Raw genomic sequence first — 24,189 nt, forward strand, 5'->3', positions numbered from 1 at the left:
TGTGTGTGTGTAGAAACACAAACATGAAGAGTTAGCATCAGCGGCTAATAACAGTGCGCCGACATCAAAGAAGAGTCCTGAATAGCAGGTATGACGTCTTTTCACACGGCCAAGCCTCAAGCTGACACAACGTGCACACACTTCCTCATTTCACAACGTACGCTTCAAACACGCCTGCCCTCCTTAGCTGGGATTTGAACCAACCTCGTTTCTCCTCCAAGTCCTGGAGGAACTGTCTGTACGCCGCCGAGCTCATCCCTCCCCCTCACAGCCCAGTCAGCAGCCGGCCGGGGGCCAGACGCTTAGGCCGCTCCAGGTGACCGTGGGGGTGGTGTGGGTGGTGGTGGGGGGGTGAGGGGCGGCGGCGGTGGCAGGTACGTAGGCGGCAAGGTGAGCGAGGAAGAGGACAGACGCTGAAGATCCACGTTGTCAAAGAAAAGAGGAATAATCCATCGTGGCTTTTCTTACGTCTCAGCCCCACGCGTGTGCGTGCGTGCGTGCGTGCGTGCGTGCGTGCGTGCGTGCGTGCGTGCGTGCGTGCGTGCGTGCGTGTTAGCAGCTCTAAGCCGGATAGAGCACCTGGACTTTGACCAGCAGGGTGATGTGTCCTCTAGCGTAGCGTAATCACACCATGTCCGTGTGGGACACCCCCAACCACTCTCTTCCACTCCTTATACATATGATAGGACATATGATCCATGGTGTCAATAACTGACGAGCAGCCTGCCCGCCCGTCCCATGCACACGCTGGCCACTTCATGGGTACACGACGTGATGACAGCCTTCATAAAGGTCATTCTTGCTGACCTTTCCTATGAATGATTGTGAACAATGATTGCACTTGGAACATTTCTTATTCTTGTTCAGCAACAAGTGTAAATATTGTAATATGAAGTTATTGTGTAAATAAGTAGAGTATTATGAACATGATGAGGTATTCGTGGAGGTTACCACCTTGCCAAAGTACTGCTTATGGAAAATAAGAGTATGAACATTAGAATACAATAATAATAATCCAAAGTATACGTCAAAATGAAAAGTGTTTTTTTCTCACCATGGCAAAAAGGCGACAATCTCATGGACACAAAGTTGTACACACGGTATGATTCATACACACACACGTTCCAATCATGTGTGTTTGGTTTTCACTGAACAAACACGAAGCACGTACAGTGTAGGAAGTGTGCAGTGAGTACAAGTACTACTGTAGTATTACTGTGCTGGGAACACACGGCAGACCAGATGATGACGTAGATGCATGAAGGCAACACGCTGCGTTCAAGTCAACAGCTACCAAACAGCTCGCTGATGCTGAACGTGCCCCTGACAGCGTCCCTCTCTCTCCTCGTTCACACGCACCCACCACCCATCAAAGCTAAAACAAAAAACAAAACGAGACCACACAAACCTTTCCTCGGGCCGGTGGCGTGCCCGGTCGCCATGACAACAACACAGCAGCTCAGGATTCTAAAGTACAATGTCGTCACGGCCTGCTGACTGACCCTGAGGTGGTAACTCAGCACGAACATGAAAGAACATTCATCACAGATGAACGGAAGGCCTCCTTCATGCGTGCTACCTGCGCTACGTGCAGTCATGTGACCAACAACCTTAGCTTGGGGTCACGTACAGGACTGGAAATGTTGGCTACCAAGTCACAGTAAGCTCATGTGACAGCGTTCAATTGCGTGGGGTTCAGCTGACTCCTAAACGCATCCTAATGGGACCGTGTGTGCCTTGAGTCGTCATCACAACCTCCTCCAGTAGATGGCATCATAACTCTTCATGCACGTCATACGTGCATCATCCAAGGAACAGCAGGGATCCGTGTTGCCAAGCTAGCAGCTTTAGCTCCATGCTTAGCAAGACAAGACACGAGGCCAGGTCTTCTATTTGAACATATTTTAACAATGAAATACGATCATCACGCTCTGCTGCACTCTGTGTGTATGCTAGAAGCCCCGCCGCCACCCACCGAGACAAAGACTCACTCCGTTCACGTCATTCTACAGAACAAACGAAAGCAATGCCCAGCATGAACCCTCCCTGCCAGACATGCCAATATAGTGATGATCCACTTCATTTCCATGTACTGTGGATTCATTATCTTTATTTATTTATGATCATGCCGGGCCCACTGCCCACCACACACGTTTTTCCTGTTAGCGAGCATTCAGAGCCCTCGAAGGCGCCTCCTTCAAAACAGCAACTAGCGACAAAGCTAATCTCGTTTCTTTCTGCGTTATTTTCTGCGGGATTTTTGGAGACTAAAATAGCTGCTGCATCCTCTAAAAGCACTCACAGGTGGCTCAGTCTTGTTTATGACATTCTTGAAAATGTGAAAAAGGAGCAAGAGAAGAAAGGTCATTTGCAGGTCAACATATTCCTTTTGCTTGTCGTGTTTTCTACTAGAGATGTCGCCATCCACACTTCTTGGCTTCCGATCTGATCCCATTTTTTCATAGTCTTGCCAATCTGATCCGGTAGCGATCGTTTTGTTTGTTTATTTGTTTTGATAATAATAATCATCATCTTTGTTACAAACATGAATCTGTGAATTGAATGAGGTTATGGAAATACAGCAGCTCTTCCAAGCAAGCCAAGTGTTGCTGAGTGTACTTTAGTGTTCCGAAGCATGACCAACAATACTGTTGGGCTTTTGGAAAAAACCCAAAGAGATCAAATTGGAAAAAAACTGGGTGTTCCAAATACTTTTCGGGTAGGACTAATCATGTGACATGGTTATAGATCCATTTGTGGTGTGATTTACAATAAGACTTTTCTTTTAAGCTCTCGTAGGGCCCTATGAAGTCCCTTTGATTTTTTCCCAAATTGCGTTTTTGTGCCTTTTCCACTTATTTGACTAAAAATGCTTCTTGCTGCAATCCATCATTGGCCCATTTAGTCCCGTCATTGAGAAGTAGCTCACTCTTCTAACGGGCTGCAGTGCTCCTACATCTTCAACAGGAAGGAACATGTGGCCATGTAGGTGTCATTCCAATCACCTGATTCACGTAAGACATTTTTATTCTCTTTACACCATCAGACAAATGTGACAAAGAGCGCTCTGAGAGCTTTGAGAGCCTAAATGTGTTGTGTGTGTTGAGAATGGCAATTGAACCTGCACCCGCTTGCTGCTATTTTGACATGGACGGGGCGGGAGCGGTGCTTCATGCAGGAGGGGACGCCTGTGGAAGCCGCCTGTCAAACGTGGCAAGAGGTTTTGGGATGTCCCGTTCGGGAGAACAGAAGAAAGCAGCCTGAATGAGCAGCAGCCGCGTGCACACCTTGGCTTCTCTTCAGCTGATGCGTGTCTCCTTCCCAATCAATCACATGACAGGACACAATGACAGACATGCGTCCACACCCTGCGACAGGCCCCGCCGTCAACCCCCGTGACACATGACATGTACGTACATACCAGTGCTGGACGGGACGGGGGTCCACTTGAGGTACGTTCAGTATGCCTGGAAGCACAGTCATTTGGGGAACGGCACGCAGAGACGGACAGGTGCGCTACCAGGACGCCAACAGCTGGAAGCCATCTCTTGTTGGCTCTCCTACAGGACGTCCCATGAATACTTTTCCCTACAGGGTGGGGCACGGCATGTGTCCACACCTGTTTGGACACTCCCAATCACCCCCAAAGCTGCTTTGCACTTATTAATGACTACTTCTTAAAGAGGTAGGACATCTTCATGCTGATAAACACTTCATAGAAAGCATCTGCTCTGCCAGAGAGGAAGAACATGTAGTAGGAGGGAGGGATGGGTGTTGCCAACTTAGCAACTGGGTAGCAAGTCATCAGACCGCTGTAGATGCTCTTCTTAAAAAAACAACTCATGACAAATCTGGTGTGGACACTTTTGGAGCGTCTGACATGAAAACACATATCGCTCTTCTCAACAGGCCCCTCCCCCATCTGAAAGCAGTCAGTCATTTTCATTTACTGTGAGATGAATTCATTAATTCTCTTGCAGACGAATAACGTATCTATCTGTCCCAGCTCTAGCTCACGTTTTAATCTTGTCACATCTTGTTTGTCTTATTTTCTCTTATGATGTCTAGAGGGCTCTAACCATGCTAAAAAGTGTATTCAGAAGGTGGTAAACAGGTGTTCTATGTCTTCTATGTATTGTTTTCTCTTATGTCTACTATATTGGGTACTAGGAGTGTAAAGGTGACTATAGGGGTGTTATTTCATGTCTAGAGGGCTCTAATCATGTTAAAAAGCGTATTTAGAAGTTGGTAATTAGGTTGTCTGTCTTATTTTCTCTTATTATGTCTACTATATTGGGTAATAGGGGTGTAAAGGTGACGATAGGGGTGTTATTTCATGTCTAGAGGGCTCTAATCATGTTAAAAAGTGTATTCAGAAGGTGGTAAACAGGTGTTCTATGTCTTCTATGTATTGTTTTCTCTTATGTCTACTATATTGGGCAATAGGGGTGTAAAGGTGACTATAGGGGTGTTATTTCGTGTCTAGAGGGCTCTAATCATGTTAAAAAGCGTATTTAGAAGTTGGTAATTAGGTTTTCTATGTCTTATTTTCTCTTATTATGTCTACTATATTGGGTAATAGGGGTGTAAAGGTGACTATAGGGGTGTTATTTCATGTCTAGAGGGCTCTAATCATGTTAAAAAGCGTATCTAGAAGTTGGTAATTAGGTTTTCTATGTCTTATTTTCTCTTATTATGTCTACTATATTGGGTAATAGGGGTGTAAAGGTGACGATAGGGGTGTTATTTCATGTCTAGAGGGCTCTAATCATGTTAAAAAAGTGTATTTAGAAGGTTTTATGTGGGCTAACTACCATGTGACTTTGTGGAAATTCACTCATCAAGGTGGGGTCTGGAACCAATTGACCGTGATAAACGAGGGACATGTTGTGTTTGCATCCTACCTTATAACAAGGGTTCATTACACGTTAGACATTTTTACTGCTTTTGGTGTGATTTTAGACCCAATGTGTTCATACACTGCATCAAAGTGATAAATGACTGTTCAGTCACAAAAAAGGAACCCAACTGGGGCAAGATAAAGAGGTTTTTTTTCACCTGGTGAGATCTTGTGACACCCTAACAGACACACACCCCTCCTGCACATCCCCCATCTCTAAATACGAAGTAAATACTCCTGCATATGCACCACAATGACACATGCTGGTGTGAAAGTGGTGGAAACGTGGAGTCAACGTCAGACAGATGTAATGCAGGCATCTAGCGGCCTCCACCAGGGGGCTGAGTTCCCCCAGGATGACAAGGGAGGAGGGAGGCAATGCAAGGCACACTCATCCACTCATTCAGCAGAAATGGAGACAAATCAAGGCAAAAAGCAAGAGCGGGGTTACACAGGATAAAAAGGTGACCAAGTTGGAGCATGCGGTGCCGTCTCCTCCACGTCGCGTAAAGATTTCTTTCATTGGCCTCGGATAAACACCACCACTCGGTGCCCTCCTCCATTCTCCCATCTGGGGCCTTTGTTGCTGCCCCCCTCCTTGGTCACTTTCCTATTGATGAGGACAAAGTGCAAGAAAAATGGCCCCATGTGGGGACCACCCTCCTGAACCTGCTTGCAAAAAAATTATCAAAAAATTAAACATGACTTTTTTTTTGGAGCTTTTCCCAAAATAGAAATGTCCTCAAAGCACAAACATCTGCTGACGGAAGACTAGAACATCACAGCACATGCCATGTAAAGCATGTAAACGTGCCCCCAGGGGACTGTGAGCAGCATGTGGATGACATCACATCCTGTGCGTCTCATTTCCATCATATTTTTCATTTTACTTCACGACCTGTTGCTCCTCCCTCTCCCCATCAGCCACTGCCCTGGTTCTACCCTCTACTTGGCTGGCTATCATTCATTCATTCATTTCCTTTTCTTGTCTTCATTACGTGCATGAAGTACCGGCCAATGAGTGAGCTTGCCACATTTTTTGACTGGATGGATTATTTTCAGCCTTTCTGATCTTACAAAGTCCCCTGTCACCTGTCCTTCCAGGACCTCCCACAAAGAAGAACATTGGAAGTTCCTCAGACCAAATAAACCACTGTTGTGATAACATTCTGTAGAAGAAGAAGAAGAAGAATCCGGCTCATCATGACAACAACAAGTACATATACAAGTACATACATTAGAGACAAATCTTTGTGTTTATTAGGATCAACATTTTAGCTTTTTCTCCTTACATAATGCCTATTTTTCCACTTTTGCTGGATTTTTATTTATTTCATTTCTGCAATGAGCCACGTTCCACAGATGGCCCCATGGCACACTTTGGACACCCATGCAGGGAGGCGTCCAAGCTCTGCTTTCTTGGCTCTGTTGGTCAGGGGCTGGGTTGTATTGTGGAGGGGTTTTACAGCTTTCACATGTGCATTGTACGATGTGGAGCTCTCTCCTATTCACCTGCTTGGCAGATTCTTCACCTTTGTTGATGACTGAATGAATGCACGACACTGAAATGCGCACCCTTATTCGCTAAACATATCAACCATGTTAACCTGAGGTGTGTTATGAAACGGAACCCGTGATCGCCGGTACTGATCCAAATGCAATAGAAGTCCCAACCTCTACGTGGGTTGATCTGACCAATCTTTAGGTAAAGTTGGTGAAAAGTAGAATTAGCACAGCTTCTGCTTGGACATCAGCAAGTAGCAAGCACCTGCTTAACTCCCACGGATAAAACATCCACACATCACTCACTGACGCTGGGACCACCAAGGTAGGTTGGACTTCACGTACGCTGCCACTTCCACATTCAGAGCAGCAATGAAGCCAGACTTCTCCGTCTGATTGGCTTCTGGCTGCCCTTTGAAACACCACCAGTATGACACAGCAATAACATCAGTGTTTATCCGTCCATCATTTCATATTTGACTTTTTTTTTTTATTTCTCAAGCAACAGTGCCGACTGTGTCCTCATACTGTTTTGCTAACATCTAGCATAGCATAACTTTGAATAAATAAAAAGCTCCAAGCTGTGGAAATGTTCAGAAAATATGAAACGTGTACGTCTTGTAGAAGACCGCCAATCCTTCCTCAGGCGAGGAATCAGCTGAATCACTAGCAGCTGTTGTGGAGCAGCGCGTGACCTGTGACCTTGCTGCAGGGTCCACAACACAGGAAGAAGGATGTATGGATTTTTATGGAGAAGACTTGGCAGCGGACAAAGCAAGTATGTCTTTATGGAGCTGGCTTTGTGCACTCGGGGGAACAGAAAACCTTCTTGAATTGTCCAAAATGTCTTGCTAAGATGAAGAATGAAGATTTACCAACAACTAATAATGACGCTGAGTTGTAAGTTTCATTCAATCACTGATTGATGAAGAGCCGTGTCCCAACACTTGTGTGCAAAAAGTGCAGGCCTTCTGAGGACAAGCACCATCCCACAGGAAGTCCAGAAAGTGGGTCAAAGGATGTGTTGCTGAAGACTAAATACAGCAAAGAACAATCATGAAAACTAATAACCAGTCTGGACTTTCTCCACACCAAGACAGCCACCATTTAACACATCATGGCCGTCAGAAGGTTCTGGAATGAAGGTTCTGCTACATTCTAACACCTCTGGGCCTCAATAAGAGGCAGAACCAGAACTCTGGAGAGACCAGCTATGCCTGAGCACATCCCCACATTTTTTCAAGGCCTAAATGTTGTCCTGCTGAATTATTCACTGTACATCTAGAGACAAGAGCCTGGGTCTTAAGGACCACCCGGACTAACGTTTGGGTCACAAATGACACTTGATGGCTTTCAAGCGGCGTGACCTTGTGAGAGCTAGGACTTCAAGAAGTGCAGACCAAACACAACCAGAGTCCTGCCCACACTCCTCCCTCCAGCATTTTGTTGTTTCAGGAATGTTCTGCGCACACACACACACACACACACACACACACACACACACACACACACACACCAATGTCATACTCCCGCCCCTTTCACACTGCTGACTTATGCCGGCATTTTCCCACCTTTTTTCCCTGTATAAACGACACCAACACGGAATAAATGTGGTTCCTGGACCGGAACATAGTCTGGCAGTGACGTCACAGCCAAGATGGCCTTGCTTCAGAAAGCTAATTGGGGGGCGTGTCAAAAATCAGCACTTCATTCCAAATGTTTTATTAAGCGAGTGCTTTCATGTCCTTGTTGTTGTTTTTTTTCCTAACTTTAAAGTTCATATGCAACCATCACTGCATGGTATTATGTGACCCCCCCCCCCATAATGCAATCATTCCTCTTTTTCCTGACCCTCCCCTTCATTAAGTGTACTTTACACATTTAAGACCCCCCCCCCGACAACCCTGCAGGAACGTTATTGTGAGATTACCTGCTCAAATTTAAAAAAGTACGGGAATGTCAGAGTGAGACAGAGGAAGGACCAGGATTAGCGGGAAAAGGGGAGGAGGGGTGTTGGACAGAAGGGAGACCTGCTAGTATGTGGCCAGCACCCCCCACCCCACCCAAATCTTTCTTTTTTTGAAATAACCCTTCCTATACGGGATGCTGTCATGTTTGTCCACGTGAATGAGAAAACATGAAAGCATCTTCAGCTAATGAGACATGACATACTCATTCATCAAGGAGCACATGAAGCTGCCGGTGCTGATAAAGGGTGACAGATGGGGGCAGCCACACACACACGCACATAACGATGAGAGGAAGGCATTAGAAGATGGAAATAAAGAAGCCAAGAGGGTGGGGTGATTAGTTAGCAAGGGGGAGGTGTGTTGTCCATGACCACCATTCATCTGTCTCTCACACACACACACACACACACACACACACGCACACGTCATCCACTAGGGGCGCCGCTGTCATTGATTAGCATCAATGAGCAGTCAGCCACAGAGGAAGCTTGGCTGGAAAGAACATCAAGAATTAGAAACTGTGATGATGTTTTGCAGGTCGTACATGACTAACGTTGTGTCCCGTGACTACAGAACATTTACTCCTTCGTACTTGAGAGGGGCGGTGGTCATGTGACCATCATAAGGTGGTCACATGGTATGCAGCAAAGCCTCTAGAAGGACTTCCCAAGTCCATTCTCCAATCAAAATATGGATGCTTTGATGGTTTGAGGTGATGTTTGTCTGTTGAAGCCTTGACTGATCATAAAGAGAGACGTGTGTGAATTGTGAATAAAGTTTTTATTCTGATAGTAGTGCAGCTAGAACAATATCAGCAAATTACGCACGTGCAGCGCCGCACACACATTTATCAGCAGTTTAGGACACAGGAATGACCTGATTGGCCCCATCCCCGATGATCACATATCTAATAGATCAATAGATCAGCCTGTACTGCACGCCCATGACAGACAAGCATGTATGCTTCATCATCAGTAAGATAACTGCACTCCAACTGGAACACACACACACACACACACTGCCTACAGCAGGGTAATTATAGTGCATCTCTATTAGCAGCAAAGCCTGTTACGAGAAGTAGCTGGAGATGGAGAAGATTAACAAGGAGCGACCCAGTAAAGACGGAGCCGAGCGGGGAAAGACCTGCGAGGGGATGAAGAAATGCAGCGGGGTGGAAAAGGAAGGATGTGAGGATAAGATGTGCACTTGGAAGACAATTAAAGTGAGTCCAAATAGTCATAGCTTGATCTAACAAGATTTGAAAGAGTCTGTGATTAAATGTTTCTACAAGAACACCTGGCAGTCTGGTCTGGTCTGGTCTGGTCTGGTCTGCCTGGCCATGAGTGTTCATTCATGTACGAGTGTCAGCACGAAGGAATTGGAGCAGATTAAAAGTCAGTGAGCCACTCTCACGGCACTCAGCGTGACTCCCGGCCTCCAGCAAACATGGCCGCTCATCTCCACTTTTTGTCCCATCGCCGTCACATCCATCCATCTATGCCGCTTATCCTAATTAGGGGGCCAGGGGTATGCTGGAGCCTATCCCAGCTGACTTTGGGCGATAGGCGGGGTACACCCTGGATCGGTGTCCAGCCAATGGCAGGGCACATATAGACAACCACTCACATTCATACCTATGGACAATTTAGAGTCTCCAATGAAGCTAACATGGAAGGAAACCCACACACGCACGGGGAGAACATGCAAACTCCACACAGAAATGCCCAAGGGAGAATCCAACCCAGGTCTTCCCATCTCCAGACTGTGTGACAGTGTGCTAACCACTCAGCTACCGTGCGGCCCCGCCGTCACGTCATAACGTAAAAACTGACATACGGTGTCATCAAACTTGGCTGCAGGACGACTATACGCCACGGCATACCATATCGACACCTGTGCCCTCTAGAGCAGGGGGGCCCATTACGTCAATTGCGAGTTACTACTAAGGTATTTTGGGTCGATCGCGTAAACGTCACTTCATAGAAGTCATATGACATCAGTCAGCTGACATTAAGCTCCCCTTCTGATTCGCTTCTGCTCCCCTGCGGCAATGGTGAACATCGCGTCTAAAACGACACACAGATACGTATCTATAAGTGTGGACTTGTGGAGGCTAGTTATGCAGAAAAAAAGTCAATTGTTTGATGGCTTTGCATCGTGTGATGAACTCCGCTATAGAAAGTCATGTTTTCTACACTTCCGTCTGTTAAACTATTATTTCATGATGAACTAGAAAATGTGCCCGCTGCTGAAAGCGTTTTATGTTGCCTTGACTTCGGCTGCATTGTCTTTTGTATCACATTTCCATTTCTTGTATGTGTGTCATGTTTGATAGCAAATGCTAATGAATGTTACCTAGCTATTTTCACTGACATACTAGTCAGTTTGCGTACACAACTATTGAGGAATTATGTGTCATTATCTTACTGCCATATGGAATGGAATTGTCAATTATTTATGAATGATATCAAAGTGTGAAGGTGAAATACTAATCATTAGAATTTAGTATGGCGGTTAGATTTGATATACACTGTATGTTATATGTTTCACAGTCAGAGATAGATCATGTTGGCTTGCAGCTTGCACACTGAAAAAGTGTGTGCACGCTGATATACAGTACGTGTAAAATGTACATAAATACTATCCAGCAGGAGGTAGATCTGGGGTGATTGTAGCCCTGCTGGATTCCTTATTTATAAATGGAATATTTTGGTAGTTAGAGCACAGAAAACCCATTTCTGACTTTCTAAATAAAGCCTTGTTGGCATGAAATAACACTCCTATGGTCACCTTCACACTATTAGTCATTGTTTGCATAACATTGCAACTGCTTCAGTATCTCGCAAGTTAGTGAGCTAACTAGGTAGCCTGAAATGCGAAGGCTCCGCACGAGGTGGCATCTCTTTCTTTTAGGTTTGCACTGCCAATTGTCTTCTGCGTCCTGATTGGGTGTTGACCACTGTCAATCAATCTCCTTTGTGCTGCCCTGCCGTGTCTCCTGCTGTGCCACCACTGCAGCCACAGGCAGAAGAAGCCAACGGTCGCACAAAAGGTTGGGAATTCTGGACATGTTGAAGGGAGGTAGAAGTTACGTGGCTGTAGGGCATCATTATGGAATAAATGAATCCTCGGTTCAATGAAAATACGACAACAGGAGCAATATGTTTTAACAAGGATACAAAAACGCTACAGCTGGGCAAACAGGCACCATCACAGGAGTGAAACACGCAAGTCACTTCATCGTTTCTTGTGTCCAACCTCGTAGGTTGTTTATTACAATTCAAAGGAAGGTTTGAGCTTATTGGAGAGTGTTTAAACGAGAGAAATGTGAGAAAATGTTCATGTCTGTCTGAAAAGTGTAAGGTGAGGGCTTTCACAGCCTTCAAAGATACACAATCATTGGAACCAGTTGGCTAATAAACGAGGGAACACTGTACACTTCATTCAAGGCAAACACGTAAAAGTCAGTCAAGGAAGTGTATGTGCAAACGAGCTGACGTCTGCACGGACACAATATTCACACAATAACCAAAGTGACACTGATTCAAAATCACAAATAGTGACTGCTTGTGATTTTTAGTTTTTTATTTTTTTCCATTTCATTTTCATTGGAGTTTTTTGTTTGTTTAATTATGTTTTTGTTGTTGTTCAAAAGCTCTTGGCATTCCAATTCCAATGTTAAATAGCTGAGAAATTCAAGTTCATTGCTTTTGATACGGTGTACTCACATTAATACCATGTACTGTATTATCTTTACATTCATGAAAATAATACAGTATCATCATTTATCTGCAATCATTTGTGGGACAATGATCATCCAGCCAAATGTGCTATCATGACAGTCCTAATAGAATAGAATAGAATGACTCTGCATTGTCTTTTCTCCATATACAGTACTACAGAAGGATCAAACATATTGTACTGTATTTACTGTGTCTGTGCAATCTAATGACATACTAACAAAGTACTTATCAAATATGAATGCTTTTCAAAGAGGCATGAGTGTAAGACTATCTAATATACGTGTGTGTTTTGCACTTTTCTGCCATTTATAAAGGTCATCACTTCATCACACACACACACACGTCGATGGTCCTGACATGTACTTGACCTACTTTCCGCCCTTCTTCTTGTGTGCGCTGGCACCCAAAGAGCCTTCAGTTGAATGTGTTCTACATCCACAAGCCCAGACCGGGACGGGACAAAACATGGCATCCTGGTGCTAACTCTGGGTGGAGACATGGTGAGGTGGCGGGGCGGACGTCCGTGATGAATGCATCGCAATGTGGGCCGCACCGTAACACACAATGGCCAGCCAACGCACACGTTGGCACGCTGGGGAAAATATTTGTCAGTGGCCGGCTGGGGCCCTCGCGACCATTCAACTGTGTGACACGCACAATGAGCCTCATTGATTATGTTCCAAAGAAATCAGCTGGGTGCTGGTTATGTCAGAAGCCTGGGTGGGGGGGCATGTTTAGGCTTTAAAGCACCCACCACGTCTTTTAAACCATGAGCACCCTCATTTTCACACCATTAATCACAGCAGGGTGGAAGAGCACCCCAGGATTTAGTTCTACGGTGGCTCCACCCACTCCCTCCTCTGTGATTGGTGCAGAGATCACTAAGTGTTTTGCATTTGATTTAGCATAATACAATTTTTTTTGCTATAATAATAAATAAAATCACAACATTTAATTGTAAAAAAAAAAAATGTCAAAATGAAATCTAATCTTTAATTTAATTTAAATTAAAATAAATTCTTAAGAAAAGAATAAATACAATAATAATTGTATTTAACAATAATAATAAAATAATACAGTACAAAAAATAATGAAAATGAACTACAAATTCATTCGAGGCCCAACATAAACCTAATTTAGATCAGCGCTTTCATGGACCCTCAAGACTCAGCATCAACATTCAATCAAGTCTTCTTCCTGCCTCACCAACTCCACACCTCTGGGGTTTTTTTGCATAATTTTTAAGTCATGTAATCCTGTAAACAAACAAACATAACCTCCTTGGTGGTGGGAGAGGCACAACATGGAGGGTGACTGATGGAGAGATGGTGGAGGAGGAGGTGGGGCGGTTGAGATGCGGACGCAGCGAGACGTGAGCGGCGGTGAGGGATGGGTGGGGCGAAAACTAGGCCACGTGGAGAAATCCCAGCGCCTCCAACTCACATCTCTTCTGCCATCATTCCCTCCCGTGGCCAGGCGTCTTTTCTTTGGCCGCCATCTTTCATCAGCAATCAACCAGGAAATGCTCTCATTCTCTCTCTCGCTCTCTCTCTCTCTCGCTTTCTCATCAGCACTGGTGTGTGTGTGTGTGTGTGTGTGTGTGTGTGTGTGTGTGTGAGAACATCACCCAACTGATATCAACAGTTGCATGCAGCACATATGGTCAGAAAAAAGTCCACTGAGGATGGTTCCTTTTGACTTTCACACATACAGCACACACTGGACTATTATGCTGTACATTTGTATGCTTCATGATGACAATTTAGGATGCATGAGATGTGTTTTCTGCCTATTTTCACAGAGAAAAAGCACAAATGGTTGGGTGTTCCACAAATGAACAAAAAAGGGAATGTTGCGTGGACGTGAATGGTGAATATGTCATCTTGGGGCAAACATTTGCAAGCCAAACACAGAAGAAGCAAAGCAGGACTGACACATCCCACTTTCCCGCCTTACAAGTTGAGCCCAACGGCAAATCAGACCCGACATTCTACACTTCATAGATTCTCACTTGCATTCTCCAAATGACACTAATACTTTTTTTGGCTTGTAAGCGGCACTATTATGTGTCATGGTAAAACTACACACACACACACACACACACACACACACACACACACACACACACACACACACACACAACCAAAACAACACCATAAATGAAAACTACAGCAAAAGCATCTGGCATCAAATGGGATGGAAATGCGCTGCATTAAACAGCATGACACCCCCATCGATAGTGGCGTACCCCCCACGTGGTCCCGCGAGTACAGTTCTGGTTGGAGATCCGTGATGAAGAACGTAGTTCCGCTTAATTGCTGGGTCATTTAAGTAAGGAGTTTGGCTTCTCAAAACAATATGTGTTCAAAAGAGTCATACATTTGCGTCACAAAAATCCCTCCTTCGAAAAAATGACACCTCACAAAACGCTGGGCGTTATATTTGTCTGCCGCCGCATCCCTGCGCACTCTTCACCTCTGCATTCTTGTGTATGTGATGACGATGCAATGTAGTGAGCAACACTGTCTGTGATATTTGCCGACCAAACGCCTCAGCAAGCGTTGAATGTCGGGACGAAGGCTCCGCTGTCCGAGCACCTCCATCTGTATTTTTTTCCAGTTGAGAAAATTCGCCTTAAAAACTAGCGTATGCTGGCTCACGCAGCTAACTGCTGTCAGGGTAGTAGGGTAGTAGTTAGTAGCTAGTTAGTAGCTGGAAGCCCTGCCACAGAGACATGCGCGCATGCACATGTCAATTTATCCAGGGCATCATGATTCTTCTTTACTTCCATGTTGTCGCTGGTCATTGTTGTATTGTTCACATGGCACATGGCATGTTGAGGTTCTTTCAAGTGTTGAGTGGATGTAAACAGTCATATTGTATATGGATCATTTGAAAATACAAAACCTTGTACTGAGCCACGTGCAGCGTACATGCAACCTAACATGTCATCAACTACCTTGTTAGCACTTTTTAAAAGGTAACAATTTAGCAGTTCAGAGTCAAACTGACACTATTGCACACACACACACACACACACACACATGCACGCTTGTGGAATCTATATTGGTTAAGGGCACAGCTACTGCAGCGGATTTATTTGTCATATTAGTCTCTGATTGTTGGCTTTCCTGCCAAACTTCCTTTGGTTCTCTGTGGATTTCTGCAGGCTGACGCAGCAGCTTTCGTGCATGGGCTTGATCTTTAAGGAAAAACGACACACACAGCACAAATCTGCACTTTTACACAGCAGAATTTAAAAACCAAAAGAGGAGAGGGGGTCCTACTGGGGTAAATCTGCTTTTCCACTAAGTCAGTATGTGCTTGCCTCACGTCCTACCTGCTGCTTTTCCACAATTCACCCCGCCGCCATGACTGTAGACATCCTGTCATTGTTGTGTGTCAGCAATGCACGTCAACACAAAACACACACACACACACACACACACACACACACACAAACACACAAACACCCCTTCCCCCGCCTGTGAATGATTTAAGACGTATCGCATGTCCCTCCTACTGTTTCAGTCAAGTGATTCCACAAGAGAGAACGACACCAAGTTCACATTTCTCAAGACTATTCTTCCTGACAACTGCCATGACACACACACACACACACACACACACACAACCTCTAGTTCATGTCCAAAGAGCCAAGAGGAAGAGGAAGCGCCACAGTAGGAGGAGTGGGGGGGGGGGGGGGGGGTGTCGTATATTATAACGATCTAATTAATCTTATTTATTATGTATTGTGTAAAACAAAGACATGAGTAACATCACAAATTCCAGCCAAGTGTTTCCAGAGAGATGATTACATGGCTGTTTGACGTGTGGTCAATAAGTCATCTTACCTTCATGCATTCCCACATAGTATACACATTTATACCACATATGAGGTGAAAGAACAATGGTAAGAATACAGCAGCAGTAGAGAGAAAGGTCGCACACGCACAATGGACATGCGTCAAGTGAGGCGGATGTAACAGAGAGAATCCGGCCACTTTTATAAATAAAACAAAAAAAAAAAAAGAAATAATGGAAATTATGTTTTCTTTCTGTGCAAAAAGTACCGCGGCCCGGTACCAAATGGCCCATGGCCCGGTACAGTTGGGGACCACTGTACTACAGTATCCATCATCCACCAGTACCAGCCTGGCAATAAGCAGTACACATTAGTACGCAACAGGCCCATCCAATCTTACCTCCATGCATTCCCACACAGTATCAGCATTTGGGAGCAAATATGAGGTGAAAGAAAAAGGCTAAAAATACACTCACATAAGGATTGTACATTTTTTTTTAATTATGACAAACAACAATTTTTATGACTTTTTCATTTGTTTATGAACTTCTTTCTTGAACGTTTTTCAACAGGAATCACTCCAGCTAGCTGCCGCCAGGGAGGCAGTGTAAAATGGGTAAAAGACGCCAGAAAGTGCAATGAGGTTGAAACGTGCTAGACAGGCTTTACATGTAACAAACTGCCGTCAATTTTACACGATAATAAGGAACAAAGTGAACGTCAACACATGAGCAAGGGCTGACACGGCAGGCAGGTGATTCCCATGCATGCAGTGAAACACGTTCCATTGTTGTCAAACTAACTGTGGTCAATATGTGCATACATATGAAGCCGTATGTATCTCTATAGCAAATGCAGTACAACCATTCACATGACATATTCCGTAACATTGCTTTCAAGTTTTAATAAATCATTTTTAAAAGGTGTGGCGGCTTTTATTTTGTAGTGGTGGGCCGCCACGATCAATTACATGTCGTGTGCAGCGTGGCACAAAGTTAGATGGTGCGTTCAATGACAACCCGATAAAGTGGGACAAGTCGCTGTTGGCAGTAGACATGCAAAAAATGTGGGATTTATTTTTTGAATGAAAATGGCCCGTATTTCCAAAATGATTCATGTAGTTATGATGATGTAGTTATTCACAAATCATGAGAGTTTTTAAAGTGTGTTTTTTTTTTATCATTACGCCTGAACAGCCTTCCAGCATGCTTGGGGATATATCTTTTACACATTTGAAAATATACAATTGGCTTCTTCATTTTAACGCGTACGATTCAAGTCTACTCACTCTTGATGCTTTCTGAAGCGTATGGATTTCCATCCCTAGTGACCTGCTGATTGCCTCCTGAGGAACATGAAGGCCTTCATCACTACAATGAAGTGCTTTTCCACATCAAAAGGAAGGACTTGGGCCATGCATCTGTGGCCCGGTGCCACAAAGCATCACTAATGCATTCATTTGACATTCCTGTACTCTCGCCACAAACGTCCTGCAAGTCTGAAGGCTTCTTGGACAGGAAACGTCAGGAAAGTGTTGCCATGGCATCGCCAAAGAAGCTGTACACAAGCTAAAGGTCAGACGAGCACACACACATGCACACACGCGCATAAACCCAGAGAAGCTTGGTTTCATTAGCACGATCAATAATTAAAAAGCCCCAACTCCTTTTCATCAGCATCCTCGCACATGTCACCTGAGCCTACTGGCTGTCAGCACCCCCCCCCCCCCCCCCCCCCCCCACACACACACACACACACAGTCAATGTGAGAGGAGGCATTCATTTTTAAACACCACTGCAGCGCAGCACAAACAAGGAAAGACCAAAGTCCTCAGCGCTGAATTGTCATCCCCACATGTTTCCGAAAGCCCGACATTTGCCCCGGCCTTCACAGCGGCAGCTTGGATGTTGACAGCACAAACACTAGGCCAAGCATGAGGCCTGCTGGGCAGGGGGGAAATTCCCCGACGAGGGCCGGCGGGGGAGACTCCATAAAACTATTTCCTCCGGCGTGTCCAAAAGTACACAAGTCATTGCACTAAAGGCAACCGGCCCCCCACCAAAGGGGGGAAGAAACATCCCCAACCTTTCATGTCAGCCTATCCTGTCTACTTCATCTACCACACGTCACATGACACGCTCCATGTACCACAAACGCTCCACATATCACATCATGCAACATTTTTACCTCAGCAAATCAATACACCAGAAATTCTAACAACAATCAAAGATCCTCTATGTCGCTGTTTAAAAAGGACATATAAAAAAATACCAAAGCTCCTCAAATAGCAGAAGTGATCTGCTGTTTTAAAAAAAAATAACACTACATGACAGAAGCAATCTGATGCATTTAAAAGGATCTACTGCCAAAACACCACTCAAAGATCCACTATATGACAGCAACACTGCTGGTTTTAGGGACCAATTGCAAACATCCGACTCCAAGATCATCTATTTGACTGAAGCACTGGACTGCACAAACAAACATGAGTCGCTTGCAAGTTTTGAAGTGAACTCGTGACTCACTCTGATGTTATTCATGGGTCGGATTTGGCCCGCAGGGCACAAGTTGAATAACCCAGATCTATGGACACTACATTAGGTACACTTGTACATGTATCTGTATGAAAAGATAATAACGGTGTTTGCTAAATATTAGAGAAGTGCAGCCTTCGCCATCGTCGATCATTATTATCTTTCCATCTCTTGTGATGCTTGGCATTGGGCAGGTGTGCCTAATAAAGTGCATAACATACCTTTATATCTTTCCAGTACATTCTCATAGGCTCGTGCGAACTGCTTCTCCTGGGAATGGTTGGTGGGCAGCAGACCAGGTACGAATCCAGCCATGGTGTTTGGGAGACGGCGTGTGGGACTATCGCAGTGGCCCGGCTGTCTTTCTCCCTCCACGGCGTCCAATTCACGGATGGGTTCGCTGCATTGGCCCGGTAAGGGCCAGTAGCTCGTGGCAAAATTGGAGCTTAAACGCACAACAGTCGCCTTCGGAGGTGAAAATGTACGATGAGGGTTATATAAATATTATCTATTCATAAGCGGCGGGCTGTGCGTGTGCTCCCCGACACACGGTCACTTAGCTCGGCGTCTCCCTCCTTAAATATACCACCATCCACCGGCGACAGCTGTTTCATGAGCTGGGGGGACGGAGCTCGGCCCACACGCCCCAGATGAGACACCGCCAAGTAGGGAACGTTTCCGTCCCACCCTGAGCAGGGGTTCAAGCCAAATTGTATCCGGACCCGCGCTTCCTCTCCCCGGCTGCGTACGTCAGCGTGGATCCGAGAACTTCCCGGTGCTTCCCAGCCGCAATGACCGATCCTACGCCGTCCACCGTTTGAATAGGTGTCTTTCTTTGCCGCTTTGTCCCTCCTCCTCCAGCCTCCAGTGGCTGTCTTCCATCCCTCTCTGACGGCCACGTCAGGAAGCTATGCTACCGCAGGAATCTCAAACCCGGTGGCCAAACGTTTGCTAGCCCGCTAAGATAGCCGGCGAGCTAACAAGGACCCGTGGAAAACGGAGCTGTAGCGCCCCCTTTTGCTGGATGCTGGCATTACATCATCATGTGCTGACGCCAGCTCGCCGGATAAAGTACATACTGCCATCTAACGGCTAGCTGCTGTAACTGATGATGATATACTATAATATGATGTAATGTACTGTATTGTACACAGTACATACTGTGTACTGTATAGTACACAGTATACAATGTCAATGTGTTGTCAAATGGGCTGTCAAATGGAGTACTTGAAGGTACTCCAGGGTGTACTTGAAAAAGTAATACAAATACAGTGGGGGACATTTTGTAAGCTGTAACAGTACATAAATTATTAGTGTATATGTTTATTGTAACTGAAAGACACAATGTAAATCAAATGACTTGAAATAAAGTTCATAAATGTATTTATCTTTATTATAATACCAAAGTGGGACACTTTGAGTTGATGATTATTTCATGTGCACAAAGCTTCTTTTTCATAATTGTTTCTTTGTTGAGTTATTTTATTTCTAAATGTTGCAAACAAGATCAGTGCTGATTTGCAGGGTCATTTATTTATTTATTATTTATTTATTTGTACTTGTAATAAAGCAGATAGTGATGTTACAGTGCTGTGTTTTTATCTGTAATTGGGGGTGCTTGGCTGAAACAAATATTCTACAGCGGATATGTTGAAAAAAGGTTGAAAATGACTGCTTTACAGTGTATAATGTCTGGACCACATGCTTTCTTTGACCTCTGCATCCTGCATGATGATATAGGAGTCCGCCTTGTCTTCCTGATTGAAACACCATCAGTGGATAATCTCTGCATCATCATGTGGGGGTCAAAACCCATAAAGCAGCCTGGAGGCAACCACGCAGGGATTATGTTACTAATCCCATAGGGATAAACATAAAGATAACCTGTAACATAGTGCACATTGTCATCACTATGCACTGACATGTGTGTCTTGTATTGTGAAATATACACAAAAACACTCCTTAAATGCTAGTTTACAAACAGTACACACACTCATTAAAACTACCCGTCAAAGCAAAGGTTTGGAAGCCATAAACACAAAACACATGCACACATTACGTAGGAGAGTAATATCTCCCCCTAGCGGTAGAAATGGAAATTACACTCCAGTGTAATCCATCCATATTTCTTCTATGCCGCTTGTCCTCATTAGGGTTGCGGGGGCATGCTGGAGCCTATCCCACCCTGGACTTGTGGCCAGCCACATACAGACAAATAACCATTCACACTCATACCTATGGACAACTTAGACTAGCCAATGAACCTAACATGCATGTTTTTGGAATGTGGGACACACGCACCAGGAGAACATGCAAACCCCAAGCGGAGATTTGAACCCAGGTCTTCCACATCTCCTGACTGTGTGGCCAACATGCTAGCCACTTGGCCACCGTGCGGCCCACAGTTCAATAACTAATCAACATTCTATTGGTCTATTCAGTCTCGAGTCCTACATTAATGATGTCAAATACTGTCTTTGTCTCACTCTTGTGTTAATTCCATCCAGAGTTGTCTTCTTCTTCTATTGTGCTGAGTGTGTGTGTGTGGTAATGGGGAGGCCAGCTGCACAATGAACGTGCCAAAAAGGGCGTAGAGTCCTCCACACATCATCAGTATGCTCAGAGCTGCACCATAAAGCTCAAAAAAGGCGACACTGACTTGGACTATCAGTATGACTAATGATGACTAACAATGACAAGGACGTGTCATGTGACTTCTTTTCCATGCAGGTTCAACAAGCTCCCAGCAATTATTTCTCCCAATCTTTCTTTGCTCCTCTTTTTCCTTCAAAAGGTCTTTGAACCTTTGACTGTTCTTCCCCCCCCACCCCGGTTTACTTTTATCAAACAAAGTTGGCTGTGCCCACTTTTATGCCCGCTGTCACCCTCTGCCATTGCTTTTCTTCATCCTGCATAACCATGGCAACAGGAGGTGTGTGGAAAGTCACCATGTCACCATGGCAACAGGGGAATGGATAGAATAACAGAGGGGCTGTCTGCTGCCTGTGGAGCAATGCTGCAGGCGGGAGAGAGGACAGCTAAATGACACGCCAGCCTTTCTTGCAGTGTAAGCAGCGGCGTCACCGCTAATGTATTCCTTGTCCACATTCCAGCCTTTGTCCTCACAGCGCAAACACGTCCAAGCGGCGGCCCGTGATACGTCTCGTCTGAGAGAGGCGTCACAATAGCCTTCACGCCTCAGCGAGCGCGGGTCACGCCCGGAGGGTACCACGGTACCATTTTTAATGTACGAAACGTATAAGAGCCTCCCCATTCTGTAGTTGTCATGTGTCCTAATATTTCACACATGAGAGGACACAATGATGTTCTATCAATGTGTGCACCACCACAACCTCCCTTCACATCATCTCACGATTCCACCACAGGACGAGGACGAGGACGAGGATGAGGACGAGGACGAGGACGAGGATGAGGACGAGGACGAGGATGAGGAGCAGTCCAACACAACACTGACCTCAGAGGAGTAACCAACCTACTTTTCTCCTCCATCAACACACATCATGTACAGTACTACTACGTGTACTACTACACACTAGAATGGGAGTAAGAAGATGTACTACTAACATCATCAACACACATCATGTACAGTACTACTACGTGTACTACTACACACTAGAATGGGAGTAAGAAGATGTACTACTAACATCATCAACACACATCATGTACAGTACTACTACGTGTACTACTACATACTAGAATGGGAGTAAGAAGGTGTACTACTAACATCATCAACACACATCATGTACAGTACTACTACGTGTACTACTACATACTAGAATGGGAGTAAGAAGGTGTACTACTAACATCATCAACACACATCATGTACAGTACTTCTACGTGTACTACTACACACTAGAATGGGAGTAAGAAGGTGTACTACTAACATCATCAACACACATCATGTACAGTACTTCTACGTGTACTACTACACACTAGAATGGGAGTAAGAAGGTGTACTACTAACATCATCAACACACATCATGTACAGTACTTCTACGTGTACTACTACACACTAGAATGGGAGTAAGAAGATGTACTCCTAATGTGAGTTGATAATCTAACATCCAATCAGTGCCAGCAGGCGTCCCTTACCTGCAACCCGGACCACCGCCCTCTCCGCAGGGTCCAGCACCGAGTCCTGGCTCCGCCTCTTGCGCCTCTCGTGCTTGGACAGGTTCCACGGCAGCGTGTCCCCGGGCGGGCCCACTTGCACCGAGGGGCAGGGCGAAAGCGAGCCCGACGAGCGGTTGCTGCAGAAGGACGGCTCGCTGACGCACGAGCGCTCGCTGAGGGTGTCGTCATCCGACGACTCCATGGAAGGTCTGGCCTTCCCGGGCAGCGGTGAGGAAGAGCAGGGGAAAGGAGGAGGAAGAGCAGGGGGAGGGCCGGGAAAGGGGGTCATGAGAGGGAGAAATTGAGTTTAATTGAGTGAAATGACACACAAGCCATCAATGATGCACAGTTTTCACTCCAGCATGTTGCTAGGCAGACTTCCAAGGGCTCCACCAAACCTGCCCCACCAGCCAATGAAAATAAAGTCAGGAAGTACTCCTAAAACAACATAGAGAGATCATCACACAATGATCAATATGTTGCCATGCGCATGTGTGTCTGGCAAGAAGAGAGTTCACTCTGGGCATCAGCACCTTTGTTCCAAAGAACAACAGCATGAATGGAGTGAGCCCTTTTGTCAGCCGTAGAGACTCTTTGTCTGGGTGGGTAGAGGCTGTTTATCAGCTGATCAAAAGTTTAAGACCATGGCTGACAAAAGAAGCACAAAGTCTCCAAAGCAGAACCAAACATGTTCTCAGTAGGACTCAGTAATGAGGAGCTCCACCGTTCTTGTTCATCACTTCCCAAATGGCTTTGGGCATGCTTGATGCCAGTGTTTCCAGGAGGCTAGTGGGAACATTGCTCCAAGTGGTGAAGATGGCTTCACCAAGGGCATCAACTGTCTGGAACTGATGGCCATTTTTAGAACCTTCCCTTGCATCCATCCCAAATGTTCTCTACGGGATTCCCTATGATAAACAGCCTCTTTCAGTTGAATTGTTGTTTTCAATCAATGACTTCTTCAAAGTGCTTTTTGTCTCACCCCCCCTTCTTGTTGTTGCATATTGTAGCTCTACTTAAAACCTCATTAAGATCCAAATGTGCAACATGATCATTCTAGACATTTTTCAACATTTGGATCAGGAGTGGATTGTTTCCAGTTTGGAGAAACAGGCTGCGTTGCATCAAGCTGTTCAAAAAGGACAGGGAGAGATGGCGGAAAACAAATACCCGCTAGGAATAGTAGGGCAAACGTGAGCATTTTACAGGCATTCACTTGGCAATTGATGACTTTTTAAAGCGTTTTTTCAGCACAGTGCCATCTGCTGGACGCGGCCAGGCACTGCGCTACACAAAGCAGCCTTTCAAAGTCAACATGTGACACACGTTTGCTCTTCGCGGGGGGAGAAATCACATGTACGTGATGGTTGAAAAGTGGAGTCGTGACAGCAGAGGGAGGAGGAGGAGGAGGAAGAAGAAAGGAAGTGTCACATGACATTGATCACTTGGAAGAAATATGAGGAAGCAAGTTTGAGCGACCTCGGCCTTCGCTGAAGTCCTTCTATCGTCTGCTTTTGTTGAACGTACACTCGGAAACGCCCGCTGCACTCGCATTCACACCCAAATGATGCCACTTTCTCCTTTTAACCAGGAGATCAC

The 24,189-nt window shown here is 45.2% G+C and overlaps 1 protein-coding gene across 4 annotated transcripts in view; it reads right to left on the minus strand.

Moving 5' to 3' along the window:
• The window catches only part of macf1a (microtubule actin crosslinking factor 1a), a 188,640-nt gene that overhangs the window by 159,162 nt on the left and 5,289 nt on the right, over window positions 1–24,189 (minus strand). For 3 of the 4 annotated variants that reach the window (XM_054763861.1, XM_054763872.1, XM_054763871.1), the window contains exon 2: window positions 22,570–22,804. In XM_054763861.1, coding sequence (XP_054619836.1) covers window positions 22,570–22,792 — 223 coding nt within the window. In that variant the 5' untranslated portion in view covers window positions 22,793–22,804. The other variant, XM_054763864.1, reaches the window with a different exon arrangement.

This window comes from Dunckerocampus dactyliophorus, chromosome 20 (assembly GCF_027744805.1).
Source record: "Dunckerocampus dactyliophorus isolate RoL2022-P2 chromosome 20, RoL_Ddac_1.1, whole genome shotgun sequence".
NCBI lineage: Eukaryota > Metazoa > Chordata > Actinopteri > Syngnathiformes > Syngnathidae > Dunckerocampus > Dunckerocampus dactyliophorus.